General features: G+C 43.0%; 1 protein-coding gene across 4 annotated transcripts; it reads left to right on the forward strand.

The window, feature by feature from the left end:
- The first annotated feature begins 1644 nt into the window (after positions 1-1644).
- LOC106573524 (inosine-5'-monophosphate dehydrogenase 1b) lies at positions 1645-20399 on the forward strand. 4 transcript variants are annotated; one of them, XM_014148651.3, is made up of 14 exons: positions 1645-2870; positions 4765-4813; positions 9981-10082; positions 10309-10383; positions 10576-10782; positions 10949-11036; positions 11158-11357; positions 11440-11530; positions 11649-11744; positions 11892-12035; positions 12322-12466; positions 12575-12718; positions 12813-12896; positions 15186-20399. In XM_014148651.3, the coding sequence occupies exons 1-14, from the start codon at positions 2629-2631 to the stop codon at positions 15205-15207; spliced, it is 1689 nt and encodes a 562-aa protein (XP_014004126.1). In that variant the 5' UTR covers positions 1645-2628; the 3' UTR covers positions 15208-20399. The 4 variants fall into 4 exon arrangements, with proteins under 4 accessions (XP_014004126.1, XP_045553043.1, XP_082818756.1 ...); XM_045697087.2 differs by lacking the exon at positions 1645-2870 and adding an exon at positions 3827-3925; XM_082962630.1 differs by lacking the exon at positions 1645-2870 and adding an exon at positions 3828-3925 and having other exon boundaries at positions 10309-10368.
- The last annotated feature ends 1602 nt before the right edge of the window (positions 20400-22001 follow it).

Below are 22001 nucleotides of genomic sequence, written 5' to 3' on the forward strand. Positions count from 1 at the left end.
AACTAACTAAGTAAAGGTAGTAATGAATAAATTGGCTACCTTCCTTTAAATGGACAATTGTGTAAACTTTCTTGTGCAAGTTAATATGGACACAATACCTGTTAGCAAAGGTGTCAGCTAGAAATGACTTGCAGGGATTTGTAGTTTTGCATGTCTACTTTGATGCTAATTAGCATTTTCAAATCTAAGAGTTATAAACTTATAGACTTATATGGTTATAAAAACGTCACGCCAGGTAAAGCCTACATGAAACACAGCCCTTATTTTTAGTGTTTCTAAAATCCCCTATGGAAAAATGAATGGTGGAAAAACAATTGGAACCTGTTTGACTGCTAGGTTTTATGGGTATTATCATACCTCCACTGTGGGGCTCTAATACACATACAATGTTAGTCATTGGATGAAGACATCTTCTATAGGGGGGAGTTTTGTTGAGATCCCTGACACTCTGTATGAATATTTACATGTATCGCTTACAGTGCGGTTTTGGAAGCACCTTATCTTACATATCAGCATGAAAGAAAAGAAGGTTAAATAGATACACACCTTGATAGGGTTAGTGTTTCAAAACGACCATATTTCCATGTTACAGTGCTTGTTTATGGAAAACAGACGACCACCTGTGCTAATTACCTAACTAGCATGCTCTGAACACCTGTGTGTAAGCGTAACTTGGGAAGTGTAACTTGGGAAGTGTAGTTTCCTCAGATGGAAGCACCCATAGCTGTATGGATCTGTGCAAAAACTGCTACAGTAAGTGTATCTTTTTTATTGCATCGCAAGAGATGATTATTTATGTTTCTAAACGTTAAAACACAGCATCGGGATTGTAGTTTACATGAGGCAGTCGTGGGCGAAGCTAACAGCTGAGACCTGTAGCGAGAAAGCAGAATGCCGCATAGGGTTTTCAAGAACTGTAGGGTAAGTTAAGCTGCCAACACATTTCTGTACTGAATGAAATATAATAACACTACCTTTTAAAAACAATGTCTGTCTTTATTTCCCAAACACTATTGCTTTTTTGTCTTTTAATAATTTTAAGCATCTTTTAACACCGGTGTGACAGGCTTAACACCTAACAAACACCTTTAAAAAATATATATATAATTTAAAAACTGTTTTAACATAAGCCAGGTCCTGATGTTACCTCATATCCCAGCCATAAGGCCTTGCGTTACCCCTGGGAAGAAAACACTTCAATTTGCCATTGGCGCAACTTACCCAAAGGCAAATATTTGGACTATATTAGCGCACACAGCTATAAGGATGCACTTTCATGCTAGGTTTAGGGCCTCATATTGAAGCTAATAGATCCCAACTGATGAAATGATGACCTCTTCCTAAATATTTGGTCAAATTATTAATTTTGTTTATGGTTTCCTTGAAACAAGGGTGGCTAAATTTACCCTTTTGGCTCAATTTACCCCACTCTCCCCTACAGGGAATATATATATATATATATATATATATATTATATATACAGAGAGAGAGAGACTAAGTGAGTATTGAAGAGGCTTTTTTTGGTCCAATCCCTCAGTAATTGTCACAAGCAGTCATCTGCAGATGATGTTCCTGAGAGCGTCCCTAGCAACCCAGTCACCCTCTGCTCAGTCAATGGGTTCAGAGCAGCACAGAGTTTAGTTTAGCTAACCTGCCTACACAAAGCTGTCAGAGACTGGTAACACACACTCCCCTCACCATGGCGATACTGGGAAGGGAAAGTGTGTCATCTCGCCACCCCCAACCGTTCCCTCCGCCCCCTCTATCACTCTACTCTCACTCCCTCTCTCCTCCCTCCACTCCACCTAGATGCCCTCTCCTGCTTTAATTCCTCCAATCCTCTTTGTAGGACTGACGTCTGCTACAGTCACAAACAGAGCTAAGACAGGAGAGGAGAGTGGAGGAAAAAGAGTCTGGTAGTCTCAGAAACAAACTGCTCTCTATCTCTCACACTTCCACTAGCTCAGCTCCCAGGGCTCTCCAGGACTCAGGGGGTTGCTCTACCCTCACAGCATCCTCTCCTCGCTCCTTGTTGGGGCTCACCTCACTGCCTGAGACCGGGGAACATCCAGGGGACATCTAGGTGACACTCACTCAGCCTCATCCAGGACCTGGGACTTCAGCCGGCTCCTACTCAAAGTCCTTCTGAGCCTGCAACGTGACCCACCTTTCCCTCGTCTGTCTGACTGAGAGAGAGAGAGAGAGAGAGAGAGAGGGAACTGTCATTCTATCTCAGGAACATCAGGGTTTCCAATCTCGGGCCTCAACTCCCATGCACTGTATCTGCAGAGAGGCTGGAAGACAAGGGAATACCCTTAAGACACAGACCGGATGATTTCAATTTGTCCTACTGATATCGTCATAAGAGATAAGACACAGCTGTGAGATAGTGTGTCTGTGTGTATTTCTTATAACGAGTGTGACACAGACCACTCTGCGTCAGCAGTGTGTTAGAGAAAGAACACACACTCTGGGGAAGCCTTTTCTTGTGGTATTTGATGTGCAGGTGTGTGTGTGACATGTCAGGTGTGTGACTCATTGTAGTTGTTAGGCATTGAATGTGCATTTGAGACGTGAGTGAGACCTTAAGTGTGCGAGAGGCTTCGGTTTCCTCTGGATTTCTCTGAGATGGAGGGTCAAGGCTACGACCGGTTTGGTGAAGGTGAGCGTGACACCTACCAGATCGACTACCGCCGTATCGTTGGTGATACCGAGCCCGCTAGGCCGCGCCTCTTGCCCCACGAAGGGGAACACACACACCCCAATGCCAACCCCCATGGAGCCTACACACACACCAACCCTCACGGCCACGAGACGGCCGCGCAGAGATACAGCGCCACGCGCATCCAAGCCGGATATGAACCTGAGAGGTGAGTCAGACACACACACACACACAGGTGAGAAACAAAACAGCTATACCGTACCAGTCATAATCAGCTAACCTCCAATTGCCCTAACAATCAGTCAGGAACGAGGCCCTGACAGGGTCCCAGAAGCCACTAGCCTAGGGAATTACTGGCTTTCATCTACATGAACTACAGTAACTTCCAAAATATTAATCTGCCAGTCAAGGTTTTTTTCATTGAGGTGGTCAGTGAGCTTTATAAATCCCAGTTAGCTGCTACCCAGGAGACAGTGATGTAACTAAAGCCTCTTACCTGCTGCATGACCATCACACAGACTGAGTTTCCATTGACAGGGTTATAGAGTCTGTAGGTTGACCAACATATCCAGACCACAGAGCCAATGTATTTATGTAATCAAGAGGTAAACAACCACACTGAAGGTAAGCTTGTGATGTTGTCCTACAGCCATCCATAATCATAAGGTGCTGAAGAAAGACAACTACATACAGTGTATTCCCTTGTATCACGCAAAAACAAGAAACGGTAGGTTACAGCCAGCTCTCGATGACATGGTTTTACGAGCATCAGTGATGTGGTTAAAGGAAAAATAGGTGGGTAAACTCTGACCGCTGGTCGCAGTGAAACAAGTAACGCTCCCTATACTTTCAATGCATTTTTACGCAAAGGTGGATAAACTGTTGAGCAACAACAAAAAATGTAGTTTACTTACGATCATGTATTCTACCCAGGCGCTCTTTGAATTTTCACAAACATTCATGAAGATGAAACATGGAGATACGGTATTATGGGGGATTACATCATTAAATCTGTCTATATGTTTAATCTGCAGGGTGAAAACTACAAATCCTGCATTAGAGTCCAGATTCTAGAAGCTCTTCGCCTCCGTTATGGTCAACAGGGTTATGCCTATGTACAGTATATGGGAGAGAGGAAGGAATGTAAGTGTGTGTGTGTTTCAGCATGGCTGACTATCTGATCAGTGGAGGGACAGGGTACGTGCCTGAAGATGGACTCGCGGCTCAGCAGCTCTTCTCTATCGGGGACGGACTCACATACAAGTAATATTTTGTATACATTCTACCAGAGTTAGAGAGCAGCATTTCCAATGATATTGATTGAAATTGCTATAATTGTGCAATTTAAAGTTATGAAAGAGGGAGTCAATGAAGAGGCCTTCAGCCTGTAGCCACACCCTCAACAGGTGCGTGGCGCTATCTATGACAGCGGTGCTGAAACTGCGTTGTTGGTGAGCGCTGCTCGCGGTGCTGTCCATGTTGCTGATTGCTGAATTGTTTACTTATGTGGCAACTACGGAAGTATAACAGATGTGTTCACAGTTCCCGATAACTCAGAGAGCTCTGAAATGCATGAATAAGACCCTGCCGCCAGGTTGACTGTTGTGGTAAGATACTAGTATTATTACCATAAATATAATTTGGCAAACTTCAGAGCCAGACGCCATGTTGCTGCCCCGAGAGTAGAAACAAACAAACACTCACTGACTGCTGAGACGATATGGTGAGACCAGACCAGTAGAATAAGGATCATTATGCATCCTTACTTTAAAATTAGAATGAGCACATTAGACTTGTGTTATCAGCCCTAATGGAGGTTTACACAGAGAGACAATCAAATTGTCACATCCAGTACAGTGGGAGTGTTATAAAGAGGCTTTATCTCCAATACACACTGTGTGAGGTTGTATGAGTGATATGCAGAGTGGTTAAGAGTGTAGGGATGTGATGCTGTGCTGGCCAGGGGTTAGGGTTCATGGGACTGGTGATGGGAGGCAAGGGGTGAGGAGAGTTCACCAATCCGTTTTCTCACTCTTTGGCAAAAGGACTTGTCTGACCTTACATCGTTTTCTCTATCTCTCCCCCTCTCTCTCTTTCTACAGTGATTTCCTGATTCTTCCTGGTTTCATAGACTTTAACTCTGATGAAGTGGTGAGTTTGTTTGACCTTTTCATTGCTAATAACAACAGAAGCTACATATACAATATCAAAGCCACGCTACAGCTTTAGTCAACTCCATTGCTGTTGTCTGGAACATACAAATACATATGATATCATAACCAGACGTACATAGAAGTCGTGTGTGTGCAGCAACTTCTCTCATGTGGTCCTCTGTCTCTCTCAGGACTGGAGGTTGCTGAGTGTTTCTCTCAGTTGAATAACGTGTGACACACACACACACACACACACACACACACACACACACACACACACACACACACACACACACACACACACACACACACACACACAAAACCTCAAAGGGATTCTCAGCTTCTGTGCCTGTGCAAACATGCCCAGGACAAAACACACACGCACACCGTGGATAGATAGCAGCATTCGCGCAAAACTGAAAGCGTGAACCACCACATTTTACCACGTTAAGGTAACTGGGAACATGGATGAGTACAAACACTCCAGCTATTCCCTCTGTAAGGAAATCAAACAGACAAAATGTCGGTACAGAGGTAAAGTGGAGTTGCAATTCTATTTTGTAGAGACTCCAGGCAATCACGGATTATAAAGGGAAAACCAGCCACGTCGCGGACACTGACGCCTTGCTCCCGGACAGGTTAAACACAATCAAGGATAACACAGTGCCGTCGCTCACGAGGACTGTAAGCTCTCGTTCTCCGTGGCCGACGTGATTTAGACATTTAAGTGTGTTAACCCTCACAAGGCTGCCTGCCCAGACAGCATCACTAGCCGCAACCTTAGAGCATGTGCAGACCAGCTGGCTGGAGTGTTTACGGATATGTTCAATCTCTCCCTATCCCAGTCTGTTGTCCCCACTTGCTTCAAGATGTCCAAATTGTTTCTGCATACTGCCTCAACAGATTGACTGATGACGCAATCACCATCGCACTTCACACTGCCCTACCCAATCAGGACAAGAGGAATACCTATGTAAGAATGCTGTTCATTGACTACAGCTCAGCCTTCAACACTACAGTGCCCTCTTAGCTCATCATTAAGCTTGGGGCCCTGGGTCAGAAACCCCGCCCTGTGCAACTGGGTCCTGGACTTCCTGACAGGCCGACCCCAAGTGGTGATGGTAGGCAACAACACGTCCGCTACACTGATCCTCAACACAGAGCAAATAAAATGTATGCATTCACTACTGTAAGTCGCTCTGGATAAGAGCGTCTGCTAAATGACTAAAATGTAAAATGTAACACGAGGGCCCCACAAGAGTGGGTGCTCAGCCCCCTCCTGTACTCCCTGTTCACCCATGACTGCGTGGCCACGGCCGTCTCCAACTCAGTCATCAAGTTTGCAGACGACACAACCGTAGTAGCCTGATTACAGCCTACAGGGAGGAGGTGAGGGCCCTGGCGGAGTGGTGCCAGGAAAATAACCTCTCCCTCAACTTCAACAAAATGAAGGAGCTGATCTTGGATTTCAGGAGACCACAGAGGGAGCACGCCACCATCCACATCAACGGGGTCGCAGTGGAAAGGGTGAAAAGATTACAGTTCCTTGGCGTGCACATAATTGACAACCTGAAATGATCCATCCACACTAACAGTGGTGAAAAAGGTGCAACAGTGCCTTTTCAACCTCAGGAAGCTGAAGAAATTAGTCTTGGCCTCTAAGACCCTCACAAACTTCTAGATGCACCACTGAGAGCATCCTGTCAGACTGTATCACCGCGTGGTACGGCAACTGCACCGTCCGCAACCGCATGGCTCTCCAGACAGTGATGCGGTCAGCCCAATGGCACACCGGGGGTACACAGCCTGCCCTCTAGGACAGGTATTCCCCAGGGGTACGCACAATGCCAACTAAAAATGTGATTCAATTTTTTTTTTAAGTTAGGTATTTTTCTCGCCTGGGTAGCCTCGTTTCACTGCCAAAAATAAAATGAAACCATCTAGTGTTCAGCGAAATAACAACACAATGTCAAATACAGGTAGCCTTGTCAAATAATTAACATCCAATCACATTAACCGTTACTCTCTCGCGGGAATTGCACTAATGGTCCATATGTAGCCAAACGTAGCTGCTACTCATTCCGTTTACTCGAAAAATTATAAATGGTTAAAAAAAGTAAGGCCCGCGTCCATAGAGACACATACCAGCTCTACTGGTAGTACTGCTACTACCAGCAGTACTGAACCTGGACCTGTCGACGACACAAGTTGTTCTGCTTCCACGAGCACATCCAATGCTAGCATCAGTAATTCTACATTTGTTGTTAGCCCAGCTAGCATGGACACTGACATTTGTGACTCTGATGCAGCCAAAGAGCTACTGCCCCCTTACCCGGGAAAGTACCAAACAACAGACAGCGACGTTGGACCATCGAAGAGGCGCAAATATGATGAGAACTACATTGATTTGGGGTTCACTTATATTGGGAGTAGTGCCTTTCCTCAGCCACAGTGTGTTATATGTGCAAAAGTATCTCACAACTTGATGAAACCTTCACTCTTGCACAGACATTTAGAAACAAAACATGCCAATTTGAAAAACAAGCCGCGGGAGCTTTTGGAGCGAGAATTAAGAATTTGAGTAGTAAGACATGTATAAAAGCCACAGATCCCATGAATAAGAAGGGGCTAGAAGTGTCTTATATGGTGAGCTACCGAGTGGCTAGGACAGGCAAGCCCCATACTACTGTGGAGGACTTAATTATTCCTGCTGTCGCGGATATGGCTGGGACAATGCTGGGGGAAAAGGCCAAAAAAAGCTCCTGGTATATGTTCGTTACATTTATGGGGGGTCAATTAAGGAAGACATTTATGGGGGGGTCAATTAAGAGGATATGTTTTTTAAGTACTGGACAGCTTTGTGACATCAATTGAACTTTGTGTTGGTATCAAGATGTGTTGGTATCTGTACTGATGGCGCAAAAGCCATGACAGGGAGACATAGTGGAGTGGTAACAAGCGTGCAAGCAGTTGCTCTCGACACCACTTGGGTACACTGCAGCATCCACCGAGAGGCTCTTGCTGCCAAGGGAATGCCTGACAGCTTGGAAGACGTTTTGGACACTACAGTGAAAATGGTTAACGTTGTTAAAGCAAGGCCCCTGAACTCTCATGTGTTTTCTGCACTATGCAATGATATGGGCAGCGACCATGTAAAGCTTTTACAACATACAGAAGTGCGCTGGTTATCAAGGGGCAAAGTATTAAAAAATAGATATATTAATTGAGAGACGAGCTTAAAGTTCTTTACTGACCATAATTTGCACTTGTCTGGCCCCTTGCATGATGATGAGTTTCTCACAGGACTGGCCTGTCTGGGTGATGTTTTTTTCTCGCCTAAATGATCTGAATCTAGGATTACAGGGACTCTCCGCAACTATATTCAATATGCTATTCAATGTGCAATGATTAAGAAGTTGGAGCTCTTCTCTGTCTGTATTAACAAGGACAACACACAGGTCTTTCCATCATTGTATGATTTTTTTGTGTGAAAATGAACTCAAGCTTACGGACAATGTCATGTGATATAGCGAAGCACCTGAGTGAGTTTGGTGCGCAATTACGCAGGTACTTTCCCGAAACGGATGACACAAACAACTGGATTTGTTATACCTTTCATGCCCTGCCTCCAGTCCACTTACCGATATCTGAATGCGAGCCTCATCGACATTGCAACAAGCGGTTCTGTGAAAATTGAATTTAATCAGAAGCCACTGCCAGATTTCTGGATTGGGCTGCACTCAGTATCCTGCCTTGGCAAATCACGCTGTTAAGACACTGATGCCCTTTGCAACCACGCACCTATGTGAGAGTGGATTCTCGGCCCTCACAAGCATGATAACTAAATACAGGCACAGACTGTGTGTGGAAAATGATTTAAGACAGACTTTCCAATACAACCCAATGTTGCAGAGTTATGTGCATCCTTTCAAGCACACCCTTCTCATTAACCTGTGATGAGTTATTCACCATTTTCGATGAACAAATAGTTTTATATGTAAGATGGCTAAATAAAGAGCTAAATTATAGATTATTATTGTATTATTATTTGTGCCCTGGTCCTATAAGAGCTCTTTGTCACTTCCCACGAGCCGGTTTGTGACAAACTCATTCTCATATTTAATAAATGTATAGTGTGCGTGTGGCAGGCTTACAATGATGGTTAAAAACAACATTTGAGAGTGCACTGGCCCTGGTGCTAGAGGGGGTACGCAGCTGGAGGTTGAATGTTTGAAGGAGTACCAGACTATAAAATGTTTGGGAACCACTGCTTTAGGACATCTACAGCACCCGGTGTCACAGGAAGGCCAAGAAGATCATCAAGGACCTCAGCCACCAGAGCCACGGCATGTTCACCCTGCTACCATCTAGAAGGCAGAGACGGTACAGGTGCATCAAAGCTGGGACAGAGAGACTGAAAAACAGTTTCTATATCCGGGCCACTGTTAAATAGTCACCACTAGCTGGCCTCTGCCCAGTCCCTTTTTAATAAGATTTACATACTGTTTTGCCCACTTCATATGTATATACTGTATTCTAATGAAGGATCAATCTATATAACTACTGCTGTACACACCTTTTCTATTCATATACTGTCCATACTGTTTATACACACCATCATATGCATGTATACTTACATTCCGGACTCTGACATTGCTCGTTCTAATATTTCTATATTTCTTAAATCCTTAATTTATTTTGTGGGGGGATTTGCGTGTATTGTTTTGTACTGCTCTATTGGAGCTAGGAACATAAGAATTTCCGCTACACTTGCAATAACATCTGCAAAATATGTGTTCTCGACCAATAGAATTTGATTTGAACAACCCTGATGAGAACAGCAACACCAGTCCCTCATGGCTGCGAGTCAGAGTCATGTCCTGTGTAATTGCTTTAGTAGGCTACAGGTGCTGGTGTTTTTAGCTTGTTTGTTCTTTACTGGCAGAAGCGTACATCCCCTGTGGTATATGACTGTATAATCAGGACTTAACAGGGACAGCTCATGTCCATGGTGCCACCTAATGGCAATGAGGTATTGCATGTTCTGAGTGGTCTTGCCTGAGTCACAGATGTTTGGTTGACAGGGTGCTATTATTTTTGTAGTTACTTTTTTTTCATCCCTGTAATGTGATGTTAGTGTGACGTTGTCTACTTCCTGTTCCCAGGACCTGACTTCAGCTCTGACCAGGAAGATCACCCTGAAGACTCCTCTAATCTCATCTCCCATGGATACAGTCACTGAGTCCTCCATGGCCATCGCTATGGCTGTGAGTATAGAGCCACTCCTCATCTTCTCATCCAGCCAACACCAATAAGACAAGGCCACAAATATTTCACAAAACGTCATATACTAGTGGTATTTTTGGTTGTGGCTTTTTATGTATTGCCCCCCAAAACATGTGTGATAATACCTGGACTCTGGTATATTGAAGTCTCATTGGGCAAACATCTTGTTTGGCTAACCCTGATTGGTCAGTGCACTGTGTGTCGTAGCTCATGGGCGGGATTGGGATCATGCACCATAACTGTACTCCAGAGTTCCAGGCCAACGAGGTCCGCTTGGTCAAGGTAAGATGGAGGCTAGCGGTTGGACAACCTACAGATATATATTGATTTACAAATGTATTGATATACCACTACATCAACAGTATAATGTCTCATGTCAAATGACATTGTGACAATGTAACAATGCGTGAATACACTCAAACCTCCTGGTACATTTGCTGAATTATGTTTCTTAAATGATTTATTTGTGGTCAGAAATTTGAGCAGGGTTTCATCACAGACCCGGTGGTAATGAGTCCTCACCACACGGTGGGAGACGTGTTCGAAGCCAAGGTCCGCCACGGCTTCTCTGGCATCCCCGTCACAGAGACGGGAAAGATGGGAAGCAAGCTCGTGGGTATCGTCACCTCCCGAGACATCGACTTCCTTTCCGAGAAAGACCATGACAGACCCCTGGAAGAGGTGTGTGTTTGTGGGGTTGGTATGTTTGTGCTTGACATGTTTGTATGACATCTTTGTTTGGACATACAGTCATTACAATTGTCAACACATATATTGTTAACTGGGTGAGTCTTGTCGTATTGAATACTATTCCTGTGAGGTTTACATGTATGGTTGATTCTTGCAGGCCATGACAAAGAGGGAAGATTTAGTGGTTGCACCAGCTGGTGTAACACTGAAAGAAGCCAACGATATCCTGCAGCGCAGCAAGAAAGGTAACACAATGTTCTGTAGAGACACTTTACTCAGACAGGACATGATCAAATATCTATCTTTGTTTGGTAAATTACAATTTTTTTAGAGAACTTCTCCTTTTGTGTCCTCTGTCTCTCTTAGGTAAGCTGCCCATAGTGAATGACAGTGATGAGCTGGTGGCCATCATAGCGAGGACAGACCTGAAGAAGAACAGAGACTACCCTCTGGCCTCTAAAGACTCCAGGAAGCAGCTGCTGTGTGGAGCTGCCATCGGAACCAGAGAGGAGGACAAGTACAGACTGGACCTGCTGATGCAGGCTGGTGTCGACATGGTGGTGCTGGTGGGTCTGGGGAAGGGGTTGGGTTATTATATTGTATTTTTGTGTTCCACTCCTCTCTAACCCCTGTCTGTTTACCATGTAGGACTCCTCCCAGGGGAATTCTGTCTATCAGATCAACATGATCAACTACATCAAACAGAAATACCCTGAACTACAGGTGGTGGGAGGAAACGGTGAGTCTGCTCTCCTCTACCTTCTCTAGCAATGCCTCTTTCACGTTAATCTCTCTTGCATTTTCACTCTCTGTCTCTCTCTCTCTTTCTCCCCATCCTCTATTTTCATTCTCTGTAGTGGTGACTGCAGCACAGGCTAAGAATCTGATAGATGCGGGTGTGGATGCTCTGAGGGTGGGGATGGGCTGTGGCTCCATCTGCATCACCCAGGAAGGTACGGAGAGACAGGGAGAGGAACAGCAAATGGGGAGGGAGAAGGAGAGGGAGTGAGGAGAGTGAAGTTTGACTGTTTAGTTAAAAAGACAAACTATTTGCGAATTGCTGACATGTTGCTGACACGTTGCTTTGTGCTGTGTGCCAGTGATGGCATGTGGGCGTCCCCAGGGTACATCAGTGTACAAGGTGGCAGAGTATGCCAGGCGTTTCGGTGTGCCTGTCATCGCAGACGGAGGCATCCAGACCGTTGGACACGTGGTCAAAGCTCTCGCTCTCGGGGCATCCACAGGTGTGTGTGTGTGTGTGTGTGTGTGTGTGTGTGTGTGTGTGTGTGTGTGTGTGTGTGTGTGTGTGTGTGTGTGTGTGTGTGTGTGTGTGTGTGTGTGTGTGTGTGTGTGTGTGTGTGTGTGTGTGTGTGTGTGTGTGTGTGTGTGTGTGTGTGTGTGTGTGTGTGTTGAACCCACCCAGCATATTTAACCTTTTTCCATAAACCGGAAAATCCACATCATAGACTACTATTGATGGTCAGACTTTTACCTCCTTTCACTTCTGATCCCTGACCTCTGTGCCCTCAGTGATGATGGGGTCATTGCTCGCGGCTACCACGGAGGCCCCGGGGGAGTATTTCTTCTCGGACGGCGTGCGACTAAAGAAGTACCGCGGGATGGGCTCCCTGGACGCCATGGAGAAGAACAGCAGCAGCCAGAAACGCTACTTCAGGTAGAGAGAGGGAGACAGATTGTTTTGTTTATTTTCAGTAATAGGGCCAAGGAGAGAGATGTGTGTAACTCCACAGTGAGGGGGATGTGTGTGTGTGTGTCTCGACAGTGAGGGGGACAAGGTGAAGGTGGCTCAGGGTGTGTCAGGGTCGGTCCAGGATAAAGGCTCCATCCATAAATTTGCCCCCTATCTCATTGCTGGCATACAACATGGCTGCCAAGATATCGGAGCCAAGAGCCTCTGCATACTGCGGTAAGTTAGACTGTGTTGTTGTATTCCACTTCTTTGATATGATCTGTGTCTCTCTGTTCCATTTTTGATGATGCATTGTTGTATGTTATTCCAGGTCCATGATGTACTCTGGGGAGTTGAAGTTTGAGAAGAGGACCATGTCAGCTCAGGTTGAGGGGGGAGTACACGGGCTACACTCGTAAGTCTGTCCCTGCCTGCCTCTGGTATCGCTTACACATCCTTTCCTCTGGAATTCCTTATAGATCTTGTGCTCCTCTCCTCTGTGATCGACTAACCTGCCCTTTTGTCTCATGTTCTGTGCCTGTGTCCGATGTGTCCTTTAACTCTGCTCTGGGTGGTAGTATGTGTGTGTGTTTGTTCTCACCAGTGGCGTCCGTATCTCCTTGACTACATGTTGTTTAGGAGTTGCTACTTACACCGGGGATTGGCAGTCTTACCATACGAGGTCCATTGTGGGTGCAGGCTTTCGCTCCAGCCAAAGCAGTAACAGCAGATGCAAGTAATTACGTTTTGACTATGATTGGTTGATTTATTGTGCTAGAATTGTAACTGCTTTAGCTGGGGCAGAATCCTGCACCCACACTGGCCATTTGCGGATATACAGTGCATTTGGAAAGTATTTGAACCCCTTCCCTGTTTCCAAATTGTATCACATTACAGCCTTATACTAAAATGTATTACATACAAAATGTTCCTCATCAATCTACACAAAATACCCCATAATGACAAAGTGAAAACAGGTTTTAGACATTTTTGCAAATGTATTAAAAATGTTAAACAGAAATACCTTATGTAAATAAGTATTCAGACCCTTTGCTATGAGACTTGAAATTGAGCTCAAGTGCATCCTGTTTCCATTGATCATTGAGATGTTTCTACAACTTGATTGGAGTCCACCTGTGGTAAATTCAATTGATTGGACATGATTTGGAAATGCAAACACCTGTCTATATAAGGTCCCACAGTTGACAGTGCATGTCAGAGCAAAAACCAAGCCATGAGGTCGAAGCAATTGTCCGTAGAGCTCCGAGACAGGATTGTGCCGAGGCACAGATCTGGGGAAGGGTACCAAAAAATGTCTGCAGAATTGAAGGTCCACAAGAACACAGTCGCCTCCATCATTCTTAAATGGAAGAATTTTGGAACCACCAAGACTTCCTAGAGCTGGCTGCCCGGCCAAACTGAACAATCGGGGGAGAAGGGCCTTGGTCAGGGAGGTGACCAAAAACCTGATGGTCACTCTGACAAGAGCTCCAGAGTTCCTCTGTGGAGATGGTTGTCCTTCTGGAAATTTCTCCCATCTCTGCAACAGTCCACCAAACAGGTCTTTATGGTAGAGTGGCCAGACAGAAGCCACACCTCAGTAAACGGCACATGACAGCCCGCTTGGAGTTTGCCAAAAAGCACCTAAAGGATTCTCAGACCATGAGAAACAAGATTTCTCTGGTCTGATGAAACCAAGATTAAACTCTTTGGCCTGAATGCCAAGCATCACGTCTTGAGGAAACCTGGCACCATCCCTACGGTGAAGCGTGGTGTCAGCATTATGCTGTGTTTTCTTTTTTCAGCGGCAGGGAATGGGAGACTAGTCAGGAATGAGGGAAAGATGAACGGAGCAAAGTAGAGAGATGCTTGCTGAAAACCTGCTCCAGAGCGCTCAGGACCTAAGACTAGAGTGAAGGTGCACCTTCCAATAGGACAACGACCCTAAGCATACAGCCAAGACAAAGCACGATTGTCCTTGAGTGGCCTAGCCAGAGCCATCTCTGGAGAAACCTGGTAATAGCTGTGCAGCGACGCTCCCCATCCAACCTGATGGAGGTTGAGAGGATCTGCAGAGAAGAATGGGAGAAACTCCCCAAATACAGGTGTGCCAAGCTTGTAGCATCATACCCAAAAAGACTCAAGGCTGTAATCGCTGCAAAAGGTGTTTCAACAAAGTACTGAGTAAAGCATCTGAATACTTATGTAAATATTATATTTCAGTTTTTGTATTTTTTTATACATTTGAAAAATTTCAAAAAACCTGTTTTTGCTTTGTCATTATGGGGTATTGTGTGTAGATTGTAGAATTTAATCCATTTTAGAGTAAGGCTTTAGTGTGGAAAAAGTCAGGATCTGAATACTTTCCCAATGCACTGTAATTGCCTACCCCTGAGTATAACAGTAGTACTGAAGGAAGTTAAGTCAAAATGTCTTCTCTCTCTTTCTCTTACTCATGCTCTCATCATAGATATTCTTTTGTGCCATGTAAGTACATTCTCCCTGTGCTCACAACTTTTCCTACTGCAATTTTCTCTTTATCTTTTTGTTTTCAGGAAGACTCAGGGTTAGAAGTACAGACAAGGACTTTTTAAAGCCCTAACAACTTGACAAAACCCTCAATCTAGTATATCTAGTCTAATATGAGTTTCAATGAGACTTGACTTGCATTCCTGATTGTTGTCTGTGTGTTGTCCTCCTGTAGTTATGAGAAGCGGCTATACTGAGGGAGGAGCGAGAAGAAGCACACGAGCAGCGTACCCCCACCAGCAGCCACCAGGCACAACAGATACATGTGACCTACCTATGTGACCTACCTACAACCACTACTCAATTCAACCATCACATAACCTTTTGGCTATACATAAGACCGCTGACTCCTCTCTTCTCCTCCCACCCACTATCTCTCTCTTTATTTGTGTTGTGTAAGATGCTTTTGAGGGACCATAAACTCACCTCTGACTTGGTTGATGTTATGACATAATCTACAGGGACTAGGGACTAATGTTCAATGGTCACATGTACCTGGGTCATGGCACAGAGCCATCAGGCTGTATAAGGTATGTAGCGCATGTAGAACTGTGGATACTGTGTACTACTTTATGTACCCTGGAACTCTTTATACCATTTTTGGTTGATCATGGTCCTATGTCTCAGATGTATTTGAATGTACAGTAGTGTTGATGACTGTATGGAATAGCCTAGACGTCTGTTACTGTGGCTCTACTTTAGAGAGGACCAAAGCTACGGTAAGCGTTAGCCTTCAATCAGGGATAACCACAACGCCTTAAGACTGCACATGGAGTCTATACTGTGGATAGTGCTAGAATCTGGTTTTCACTGGATTCTCATCAGTTTGAAAAAAAAAGAAAAAGAACCACAATTTTGTTTTTGTGTGAAGTTCACCACTAAGATTTGGGATGTTTTCTTTCATGTTATGTATGTGTTTTCTGATGACAGGATGATTGTACAGTGACTTTGGCCTAGTCTGTGGTGTTAATAATATGATGGATTTGAGTGCATTCGGAAAGTATTCAGACCCCTTCACTTTCTCCACATTTTGTTACGTTACAGCCTTATTCTAAAATTGCTTAAATAGTTTTTTCCCCCTCATCAATCTACACGCAATACCCCATAATAACGAAGCAAAAACATTTATTTTTTTGTGCAAATGTACATAGTTGAAGTCGGAAGTTTACATACACCTTAGCCAAATACATTTAAACTCAGTTTTCCCAATTCCTGACATTTAATCCTAGTAAAAAAATCCCTGTCTTAGGTCAGTTAGGATCACCCCTTAATTTTAAGAATGTGAAATGTCAGAATAATAGTAGAGAGAATGATTTATTTCAGCTTTTATTTCTTTCATCACATTCCCAATGGGTCAGAAGTTTACATACACTCAATTAGTATTTGGTTGCATTGCCTTTACATTGTTTAACTTGGGTCAAACGTTTAGGGTAGCCTTCCACAAGCTTCCCACAATAAGTTGGGTGAATTTTGGCCCATTCCTTCTGACAGAGCTGGTGTAACTGAGTCAGGTTTGTAGGCCTAATTGCTCGCACACGCTTTTTCAGTTCTGCCCACAAATACTCTATAGGATTGAGGTCAGGGCTTTGTGATGGCCACTCCAATACCTTGACTTTGTGGTCCTTAAGCCATTTTGCCACAATTTGTATGTATTCTTGGGGTCATTGTCCATTTGTAAGACCCATTTGCAACCAAGCTTTAACTTCCTGACTGATGTTTTGAGATGTTGCTTCAATATATCCACATAATTTTCCTCCCTTATGATGCCATCTATTTTTGTGAAGTGCACCAATCCCTCCTGCATCAAAGCACCCCCACAACATGATACTGCCACCCCCATTCTTCACGGTTGGGATGGTGTTCTTCGGCTTGCAAGCCTCCCCCTTTTTCCTCCAAACATAACGATGGTCATTATGACCAAACAGTTCTATTTTTGTTTCATCAGACCAGAGGACATTTCTCCAAAAAGTACGATCTTTGTCCCCATGTGCAGTTGCAAACCGTAGTCTGGCTTTATTATGGCGGTTTTGGAGCAGTGACTTCTTCCTTGCTGAGCGGCCTTTCAGGTTATGTCAATATAGGACTTGTTTTACTGTGGATATAAATACTTTTGTACCTGTTTCCTCCAGCATATTCACAAGGTCCGTTGCTGTTGTTCTGGAATTGATTTGCACTTTTCGCACCAAAGTACGTTCATCTCTAGGGGACAGAACGCGTCTCCATCCTGAGTGGTATGACAGCTGTGTGGTCCTATGGTGTTTATACTTGCGTACTATTGTTTGTACAGATGAAAGTGGTACCTTCAGGCGTTTGGGAATTGCTCCCAAGGATGAACCAGACTTGTGGAGGTCTGCAATTTTCTTGGCTGATTTCTTTTGATTTTCCCATGATGTCAAGCAAAGAGGCACTGAGTTTGAAGGTAGGCCTTGAAATACATCTACAGGTACACCTCCAATTGACTCAAACAATGTGAATTAGCCTATCAGAAGCTTCTAAAGCCATGACATAATTTTCTGGAATTTTCCAAGCTGTTTAAAGGCACAATCAACTTAGTGTATGTAAACTTCTGACCCACTGGAATTGTGATACAGTGAATTCTAAGTGAAATAGTCTGTCTGTAAACAATTGTTGGAAAAATGACTTGTGTCATGCACAAAGTAGATGTCCTAACCGACTTGCCAAAACTATAGTTTGTTAACAAGAAATTTGTGGAGTGGTTGAAAAACTAGTTTTAATGACTCCAACCTAAGTGTATGTGAACTTCCGACTTCAACTGTATATAAAAAAAAATAACACCTTTACATAAGTATTCAGACCCTTTACTCAGTACTTTGTTGAAGCACCTTTGGCAGCGATCACAGCCTTGTCTTCTTGAGCATGACGCTACATGCTTGGCACACCTGTGTTTGGGAAGTTTTTCCCATTCTTCTTTCACTCTCAAGCTCTGTCAGGTTGGATGGGGAGCGTCGCTGCACAGCAATTTTCAGATCTATCCAGAGATGTTCGATTGGGTTCAAGTCCGGGCTCTGGCTGGGCCACTCCTGCGTTGTCTTGGCTGTGTGCTTAGGGTCATTGTCCTGTTGGAACGTGAACCTTTGCCCCAGTCTGAGGTCCTGAGCGGTCTGGAGCAGGTTTTCATAAAGCATCTCTCTGTACTTTGCTTGGTTCATCTTTCTCTTGATTCTGACTAGTCTCCCAGTCCCTGCTGCTGTAAAACATCCTCACAGCATGGTGCTACCACCGTAGGGATGGTGCCAGGTTTCCTCCAGACACGCTTGGCATTCAGGCCAAAGAGTTCCATCTTGGTTTCATCAGACCAGAGAATCTTGTTTCTCATGGTCTGAGAGTCCTTTAGGTACCTTTTGGCAAACTCAAAGCGGGCTGTTATGTGCCTTTTACTAAGGAGTTGCTTCCGTCTGGAAGCCACTCTACCATAAAGGCCTGATAAATAAAGGTAAAATAAATAAAAAAATTGATGGAGTGCTGCTGAGATGGTTGTCCTTCTGGAAGGTTCTCCCATCTCCACAGATTAACTCTGGAGCGACCATCGGGTTCTTGGTCACCTCCCTGACCAAGGCCCTTCTCCCCCAATTGCTTGGAAGAGTCTTGGTGGTTCCATTTTTTTCCATTTAAGAATTATGGAGTCCACTGTGTTCTTGGGGACCTTCAATGCTGCAGAAATGTTTTGGTAGCCTTCCCCAGATCTGTGCCTCGACACAATCGTGTCTCAAAGCTCCACGAACAATTATTTCGACCTCATGGCTTTGACATGCACTGTCAACTGTGGGACCTTTATATTGATATGTGTGTGCCTTTCCAAATCATGTCCAATTAATCAGTGGTGGAAAAAGTACCCAATGTTCAGACTTGAGTAAAAGTAAAGATACCTTTTTAAAAGAAAATGACTCTAGTAAAAGTGAAAGTCACCCAGTAAAATACTACATGAGTAAAAGTCTAAATTTATTTGATTCGAAATGTACTTAAGTATAAATCATTAAACATTTGTTATATTCTGCAAACCAGACGACCCAATTTTTATATATTTTTTATTTTATTTTTTTATTTACGGATTGCCAGGAGCACAGTTCAACAGTCAGACATGATTACAAATGAAGCATTTGTGTTTAGTGAGTCTGCCAGAGCAGAGGGAGTAGGAATGACCAGGGATGTTCTTTTGATAAGTGTGTGAATTAGACAATTTTCCTGTCCTGCTAAACATTCAAAATGTATGGGGTTCTTTTGGGTGTCAGGGAAAATGTATGGAGTAAAAGTAAATTTTCTTTAGGAATATAGTGGAGTAAAAGTTGTAAAAAATATAAATAGTAAAGTACAGATATCCCCAAAAAATACTTAAGTAGTACTTTAAAGTATTTTTACTTAAGTACTTTACACCACTGCAATCAATTGAATTTACCACAGGTGGACTCCAAGTTGTAGAAACATCTCAAGGATGATCAATAGAAATAGGATGCACCTGCACACAATTTGGAGTCTCATAGCAATGGGTCTGAATACTTATATAAATAAGGCATTTCTCTCTATTTAAAAAAAATACATTTGCAAACATTTCTAAAGACCGGTTTTCACTGTCATTATGGGGTGTTTTGTGTAGATTTGAGGAAAAAAATGAATGTAATACATTTTAGATTAAGGTTGTAACAACAATATTTGGAAAAAGTCAAATGGTCTGAATACTTTCCGAATACACTGTATATGTTGGCCACAATATAATACTGTATACCTAGTCATATATGATTCTGAGGTCTGGTTTCCCGGATATAGGTTAAGCCTAGTCCTGGACTAAAAATCATGCTCAATGGAGAATCTGTGTTCGGGAAACCGACCTTGAATTATCTTGTTTACCAGGGTGAATGTACTGCTAATACCCGGTGGCAGTGAGTGAAGAAATTTGGTTTTTAATGATGAATAGTTTTACTGATTTCCTCAATTTCCGTCCTGTAGAAGACGTACAGCTAGTTTATAACAGTAGGGCACTGTCAGTTAAATTAGTGACCCACCCACAACGACAGAACTTCTCCCAGTTTGTTGTGTTAATCTTTGTGTGAAGTGAACATTAGGTGCTGAAAGTTGCACAAAAGTTGTTTTTGTTTTCTCCAGAGGATATACTACAAATCAGGATCAAAGCCAGAAATAATGGCTGAATTTCTGGTTCATTAAGAACTAAACTTTTTATATATGTTTTTTTGTTGTTGAGTCAATTATACCATGCCAATTTTTAAAACATGTAAGTTATTTCAGAACATTTAGTTAAGTTAGCTGGCTAACTCTTTGATCGTGCTTTGTATTTTACACCTCTGGTGATTTCAACCTCACACTTTTAAATTCCTTAATGCTGTACCATGCTATTGCATGAACCAGAATAAAGAGGTTAACGTCAATATAATATCTACTATTCTCCTTATTTGGTGTCTGTGCTATGTTGTGGTTACACTCCCAAAATGTTATGTTGAGTAGGATACAGGATATCATTACATCAGTTGCTGCCCATAATGTCATTCCTAACATAGTGATATTATCCTTTTTCCACACCAGCAGAGTGCAATGTGGGTTTTGTTTTGCTCACACACTCCCTTCCTACCCGTTTCTCATTCTTTCACTCATTTCCTTCTCTCTCCATTTGTATCATCCAAAGTTGTCAAAAGCTGTTTAATAGCAACATAAACCACACTCAAGGCTTACACTACAGAGTTGTGGCTAGACAAACTGAGATTTCATTCATGTGTAAACTATTGCTGCTGACTACAGGAAAAACAAGTAGTTCAACTGAAACAACTCTCTCTGTGATAGGGCCTATAGATCATGACAATGTATATAGTCAGTCCATAAAGGTCTGCTCTATATCTGACATGGTACAGGTGTCTTTAAAAAAAAAAACATAACCATGTGTGTGAGGTGTATACTTTTGTTTCAAAGTAGATTTGTTTAAGACTACCAAGAACCACCATGTGTGACCCTGATTTAGCCCACTGCAGTAAAATGTTAAATAATTCCTATTTCTTTTCAAATAAGTTGAAATTGAAAAAAACTTATTTGATTTTCCTCATTTACAGAACTTGTTTTATTTTTGTAAACTTAGGTTCACAATTTTAATTGAGAAAATAAAGACAAATGGCATGAACAAAATGATTGCCATCCTGCTAGTACTTGGTTGCACAGCCTTTTGCCAAGATAACTGCAGATAAGCACTTGTAGTCATCAATGAGCTTGCTGCACCTTTCTACTGGCAATGTGGCTCACTTTTCAGCAGCAAATTATTGCTCAAATTGTTCTAAGGGGTGCCCTCCACCAACTGCTGTTTTCAGCTCTTGCCATAGGTTATGGATGGGATTCAGATCTGGACTTTGCTGCCCACTCCAGAACAGCATCTCTTCTTGAACCTGGATGGGTTTTTTTATGTGTGTTTGGGGTCGTTGTCCTGCTGGGAGACCCACAACCTTCAACGGAGACACTGGATTGAACATTGGATCCAAAACACCTGATAATCTGCTGATTTCATGATGGGCCGCAGGTAGCCTAGTGGTTAGAGCATTGGGCCAGTAACCGAAAGGTTGCTAGATTGAATCCCCGAGCTAACAAGGTAAAAATCTGTTTTGTCCCTGAACAAGGCAGTTAACCCACTGTTCCTAGGCCGTCATTGTAAATAAGACTTTGTTCTTAACTGACTTGCCTGGTTAAATAAAAATACAAATGAAAAAAATGCCTTGCAAATGAAATCCAAAACCAAAAACCTATGGCATTTGTAATTATTATCTCCATTCAAATTGAAAACTTAAGTATACTAAAATAAATGTGGTTCTGCAATGTTGAAAATCCAATAACAAGGTGTGGAGACAAGTTATTTTTTCAATTTCATCTTATTTTAGAAGAAATAGGGAAATATTTAAGAAAAGTGAAAGGGTGCCAATATATTTGTCTGCAACTGTGTTCGTATTACTATAAATAATTACTTATTTTTTCAAACATCATAAAC

This window comes from Salmo salar, chromosome 16 (genome assembly GCF_965601325.2).
Source record: "Salmo salar chromosome 16, fSalSal1, whole genome shotgun sequence".
Lineage (NCBI taxonomy): Eukaryota > Metazoa > Chordata > Actinopteri > Salmoniformes > Salmonidae > Salmo > Salmo salar.

Coding starts and splice junctions, on each gene's coding strand:
- LOC106573524 (XM_014148651.3), top strand. CDS start 2,629: ATGGAGGGTCAAGGCTACGACCGGTTTGGTGAAGGTGAGCGTGACACC. Junction 10,783..10,948: donor ATGACAGACCCCTGGAAGAG/GTGTGTGTTTGT, acceptor TGATTCTTGCAG/GCCATGACAAAGAGGGAAGA. Junction 11,358..11,439: donor GTGTCGACATGGTGGTGCTG/GTGGGTCTGGGG, acceptor TTTACCATGTAG/GACTCCTCCCAGGGGAATTC.